The following is a 5,947-nucleotide window of genomic DNA, read 5'->3' as shown; positions in this document are numbered from 1 at the left end:
CAAAATGATCCTGAACCAGACCAAACACCCTCAAAATATTCAGTGGATATTCTGGACCCTCACTTTCTCGTATTTTAAAGGTAAACGTAAGGTCATAGAGTCATAGAGAAGTTGTGTTCCAGATGCAATTCGATTGGTCAAACTACCGGATTGAAAGCAAAACACACTTTATTCATCCACCATAGTTAAAGTATAACAAACAAAATAAAGAATAAGAATAACTTAACTATATGGGGAAACTTCACAGAATAATAGATACACTACCTATTACTAATTAACAGTTCCCATCTAGTCACATCCCGTAAACACACACCTTGGGCAAAAAAGGCAAATTCAGAAAAACAGATCGACTCCAGGAGGGAAAAAAAACATCAAAGAGGAAAATTAGAGAGAGTATAGCAGCCAGGAAAGATTTACTGCAGTTTCCAACCCATCATCACTCCCGGTCCAATATGGCGATGGAGTTGGGCTCCTGTGCTAAAGCCTGTCCACACCGACTGCTTTTTCATTTCTTTTCCATCTCTTTTTCATGTCATGAGTTTAATTCAGATAAATGTGAGGTGCTGCATTTTGGGAAAGCAAATCTTAGCAGGACTTATACACTTAATGGTAAGGTCCTAGGGAGTGTTGCTGAACAAAGAGACCTTGGAGTGCAGGTTCATAGCTCCTTGAAAGTGGAGTCACAGGTAGATAGGATAGTGAAGGCGGCGTTTGGTATGCTTTCCTTTATTGGTCAGAGTATTGAGTACAGCACCCATACCCCTACATTTACCCCTTACCTAACACTACGGGCAATTTAGTGTGGCCAATTCACCTAACCCTGCACATCTTTGGACTGTGGGAGGAAACCGGAGCACCCGGAGGAAACCCACGCAGACACAGGGAGAATGTGCAAACTCCACACAGTCAGTCGCCTGAGGCGGGAATTGAACCCAGGTCTCAGGCGCTGTGAGGCAGCAGTGCTAACCACTGTGCCACCGTGCCGCCCAATAAATCCTGGATAAATAGGCAAAGTCTTTTCCCTGGGGTGGGGGAGTCCAGAATTAGAGGGGCATAGGTTTAGGGTGGGAGGGAAAAGATATAAAAGAGACCAATGGGGCAACTTTTTCACAGAGGGTGGTACGTGTATGGAATGAGCTGCCAGAGGATGTGGTGGAGGCTGGTACAATTGCAACCTTCAAGAGGCATTTGGATGGGTATATGAATAGGAAGGGTTTGGGGGGATATGGGCCGGGTACTGGCAGGTGGGACTAAATTGGGTTGGGATATCAGGGTGGGATGGACGGGTTGGGCCGAAGGGTCTGTTCCCGTGCTGTACATCTCTATGACTCGATGTCACTGATTTACCTTGTCCTGAGCTTGGGCGGCATTGTTGGTGATGAGAGCCGAGGGAGTGGACGTCCGGCAGGGCCCGGTGCCGCGGAGAGTCAGCCACTACTTGCTTTACCCGGAGCAAGCCCAGGACTGGAATCGGCTGCTGCTACATCGGTGAGGTAGGCCTGGCAGGAAACGGTGGCGCCTGACGATTGGAGACTATGACACTGGTTGGGTCCAGTGCTGGTGGTGGCGGTGGAGCAGTGATGTATGAGCTATATGGCAACATTGATGAGGTGGGCCCAATGTTGGTCGGTCCAGCACTGCCGGTGGCGGATGAGTATAGGCCCCAGTGGCAAACGGTGGTGCCTGAGGATTGGGGACTTTGACGTTGGTTGGGTCTGGTGTAGACGGCAGCAGAGTGGTGGCATAGCCGTCATTGACGGTGATGAGCCGGCTCAGGACCGACAGACTCTCATCGATCTACATCCTTCCTTCTTCTTAAATTATACAAAACGGCGCCATTCCATGGTGACAAGTGAAAGCATTTCACTGTGTTTTATTGTACTCCTCCCGTATAATACACGTGACAATCAAATCAATGCCCTGCTGAGACCCCAGCAGCTGCTGTTGAATGGTAAAACGAAACGTCCTAGGTTCTGTGGGAGCCCCACACCACCCGGCCAGGCTGCTCCTCATGGTTTAACCTTCTCAAAACATCTTACATTGCAAGGAATAGCATCAGCTTTGCAACCTTAGAGAAGAAACCTTGTTGAATGCAAGTTCAGACCGGGTAGCTCCCTACCATCCAACGCCAGGCTGCCTGAGGATGCGATTTGGCTAGAGGTGGCTGCACCCGGGAAACAGTTTCCAACAAAACCCAGCAGGTGATGGGGAATCTGGAACTCGCTGCCTGGAAGGCTGACACCGGCAGAAATCCACATCACTCTGAAGAAGGATGGACTTAAGACGCCAAGGCAGGGATATGGGCTAAATTCTGGAGAATGGGACGAGGTCAGATTGGGAAGTCCGGTCGGCATGGATGGGTTGGGCCGAAGAGTCTGTTTTCGTGCTGTGTGACTCTCTGGGCAAACTGCTGGTAAATGTGATTCGAATGGTTAGGTGGCTGTTTATGACCAACACGGACTCAATGGGCCGAAGGGCCTTTCTCTGTGCTGTCGGTCTCTCTGACAGTTACAGTCAGCAGAAACTCTCCGCGCTTGTCTTGTCAGGAACAAGACCATTTCCTGTTTCACTTCTGAGATGCTGTACAAAGCAACGCAGGCTCCACGGCCTCTCTGGTGAAAATCCTTTGTCAAAGAAAGGCTGCTGTTAGACTCCCAACAGGAAGCAGCTCTTGAGACCGGGAAAGGAGAGATACCAATCAGTTTGAGGAAGCCAGAAAGGACAGGTGTCCGTAACAGCAAGCTGCTTCTTCTCCCCTTCACAGCTTTGGTGGGGAACTTGCCCATCTCCGCGTCAGAAGGCCATAAGTTCAAATCCCACTCCAGAGACTTGACTCGGTAACCCATTCCCTTGAAAGATTGACAAGGATGTTGCCAGGGTTGGAGGGTTTGAGCTACAGGGAGAGGCTGTACACACTGGGGCTGTTTTCCCTGGAGCGTCGGAGGCTGAGGGGTGACCTTATAGGGGTTTACAAAATCATGAGGGGCATGGATAGGGTAAATAGGCAAAGTCTTTTCCCTAGGGGTCGGGGGAGTCCAGAACTAGAGGGGCATAGGTTTAGGGTGAGGGGGGGGAAAGATTTAAAAGGGACCTAACGGGGTAACATTTTCACCCAGAGGGTGGTACGTGTATGGAACGAGCTGCCAGAGGAATTGAGTTTATTGTCATGTGTACCAAGGCACAGTGAAAAGCTTTATCTTGCGAGAAATACAGGCAGATCACAGAGTTATATAGCATAGATCAGTAAATAATCAGCAGCAAACAAAACAAGGACACAGCTACGGGTGAATGTTAAGAGTGGTGGGGGCTGGTACAATGACAGCATTTAAAAGGCATCTGGATGGGTATATGAATAGGAAGGGTTTGGAGGGACATGGGCCAAGTGCTGGCAAATGGGACTGGATTAATGTAGGATATCTGGTCGGGCGTGGAGGAGTTGAGCCCAAGGGTCTGTTTCCATGCTGTGTAACTCTGTGACACTAAGAGAGGGATGACAGGGAGAGAGACTGGGTTGGAGACCAGGGCTCCGATCCCATTGCTGCTGAAGTCTGCCTGGTGTGTGAGCAGAGGCTGAGCGTTGTTGGGTTGTCTCTGTAGCTGAATCACTGCAGGAGGTGTGCTGTTCAGCACCGTCCTTGTGCTGGTATCCAAACACAGGCTGTCTCTCTCTCTCTCTCTCTCTCTCTCTCTCCCTGCACAGCCCACTCTCATTCCCCAGTGAGTGATCAGATCAGCAGCCACAGAAAAGCTGTGTTATGAAATGTGCATTACCAGGCTAATTAATGTCACTCACTCAGAACAGCAGAGCCGACTCCATCCTACAGAAGCAGAGCTGTCAGTCAGAAACCCACGCAAAACAGATCACAGGCAGAGGGTGTCAGCCGCGAGGAGGCTGGATAGAGTCAAGATGACACACTCTACCACAGTCACAGAGTCACACAGCCCGGAATCAGACCCTTGGGCCCAACCCGTCCATGCTGACCAGATATCCTACATTCATCTAGTCCCACCTGCCAGCACCCAGCCCATACCCCTCCAAACCCTCCCTGTTCATACACCCAACCAGATGTCTCTTAAATGCTGTCATTGTACCAGCCTCCACCACATCCTCTGGCAGCTCATTCCATACACGTACCACCCTGTGGGTGAAAATGTTACCCCCGGGTCCCTTTTATATCTTTCCCCTCTCACCCTAAACCTATGCCCTCTAGTTCTGGACTACCCCACCCCAGGGAAAAGACTTTGCCTATTTATCCTATCCATGCCCCTCATGATTTTGTAAACCTCTATAAGGTCACCCCTCAGCCTCCGACGCTCCAGGGAAAACAGCCCCAGCCTGTTCAGCCTCTCCCTGTAGCTCAAACCCACCAACCCTGGCAACATCCTTATTCTGAACCCTTTCAAGTTTCACAACACCCTTGCTGTAGCAGGGAGACCAGAACTGAACACAGTATTTGAAACATGGCCTCACCAATGTCACGTAGAGCCACAACATGACCTCCCAAACTCCCACACCTACACGGAGAGATGATTTCCAATTCCAACCAAGATCTTTTGAGTCCGATGTGGGACACAGTTCGTCAGACCGTGTTGAACTGCACAAAACATCCAGCCATTTGGCCCAATTAGCAGGACAGCCCACTGCAGCAGTGCGAAGGGTTTATCAGAGCCATTCCTGGAATGGGCACGTTGTGTTATGTGGACAGGCCAGGCTGACGTCTGCTTCCCAGTTTAGTCAGTGGTGACCTGACTGGTTCTAAGGCCAGATCGCTTAAAACCTGCCAGAGGGAATGTGTTAGAATCCTTCATTCACACAGAGGGTGACGTGTGCATGTGTGGGATGAGCTACCAGGACCAGTGGTGGAGGCTGGTACAGTTACAACATTTAAAAGGCATCTGGACAAGTACATGGATAGGAAGGACCAAACACAGGCAAATGGGACTAGATTAGGTCAGGGATATCTGGTCGGCATGGACGGGTTGGACCGAAGGGCCTGTTTCCGTGCTGTAGACCTCCATGACCCTAATTAATAGCAAGACGTTTAGATAAGGTAATCAGGCAGAGTCAGTATGGTTTTGTGAAAGATAAATCAGTTTTAATTGTTCATCCAGGATGTAACATGTGTAGATAAAGGGGAACCGGTTGATGGACAGTATTTAGATTTCCAGATAATGCCACATCAAAAATTATTGGAGAGAATGGAACTCCATCGTGTCAGGGTTAGTATATTAGTGTGGATGGGAGATTGGCTGACACACAGAAAGCAGGGAGGAGGTGGAAATGGGTCGTTTTCATGTCTGCGGAACGTCATTGTGGTGTACCACCAGAATGGTGCTAGGTTTCAACTGTTTATAATTTCTATAAACAATGGGAACGGCAGTGACTGAAGTTGGCAGGTTTGCTCGGGACTTAAAGGCAGCTCAGGATGGAGCCTGTAAGGAGCACAGGAAGGTGGCTACGCTACGGAGCGAGGGTTAGGGGAGGCGAAGGTATGTCAAATGGAACAGACCGCGAGACGCAGGAGCAGAAGTGGGCCATTCTTAGGAACACAGAAAATGAAAGCAGGAGGACACCATTCGGCCCTTCTTCCCTGCTCCACCATTCAATACTATCACAGCTGATCGCCCTACTCAGTGCCCTGCTCCTGTTTTCTCCTGAATGCTTTAGTCCAAGGAACTCTATCGAACTCTCTGTTGAAAACAATCAGTGTCACGGCCTTGATTGCGGACAATACCGCTGGCTCACCAGTCTCTGAGTGAGGACAGAATTCCTGTCTGCTCAGTCCGCCATGGTCTCCATCCTTTAGACTGTGACCCCTGGCTCTGAACTTTGGCACCATCCTTGTCCTGTTCGAAACTTCCAGCTCTCGACGAGATTCTCTCCCCTCATCCTCCTATCGTCCTAACCCGTCCAGTCTCTCTTTGTGCGTCAGTGCGGCCAGATTCA

At 49.8% G+C, this 5,947-nt stretch overlaps 1 protein-coding gene across 1 annotated transcript in view; it reads left to right on the top strand.

The window, feature by feature from the left end:
* Nucleotides 1-1,332: 1,332 nt before the first annotated feature.
* Nucleotides 1,333-5,947, top strand: part of ints3 (integrator complex subunit 3) — a 61,722-nt gene continuing 57,107 nt past the window's right edge. Inside the window, exon 1 of the mRNA XM_043684086.1 lies at nt 1,333-1,493. Coding sequence (XP_043540021.1) covers nt 1,333-1,493 — 161 coding nt within the window. The remainder of the gene's footprint in view (nt 1,494-5,947) is intronic.

The sequence above is a fragment of the Chiloscyllium plagiosum genome, chromosome 51, assembly GCF_004010195.1.
Source record: "Chiloscyllium plagiosum isolate BGI_BamShark_2017 chromosome 51, ASM401019v2, whole genome shotgun sequence".
NCBI classification, from domain to species: domain Eukaryota; kingdom Metazoa; phylum Chordata; class Chondrichthyes; order Orectolobiformes; family Hemiscylliidae; genus Chiloscyllium; species Chiloscyllium plagiosum.
The sequence above is the reverse complement of the archived record's forward strand: the minus strand, read 5'-3'. Positions and strand labels throughout refer to the sequence as shown.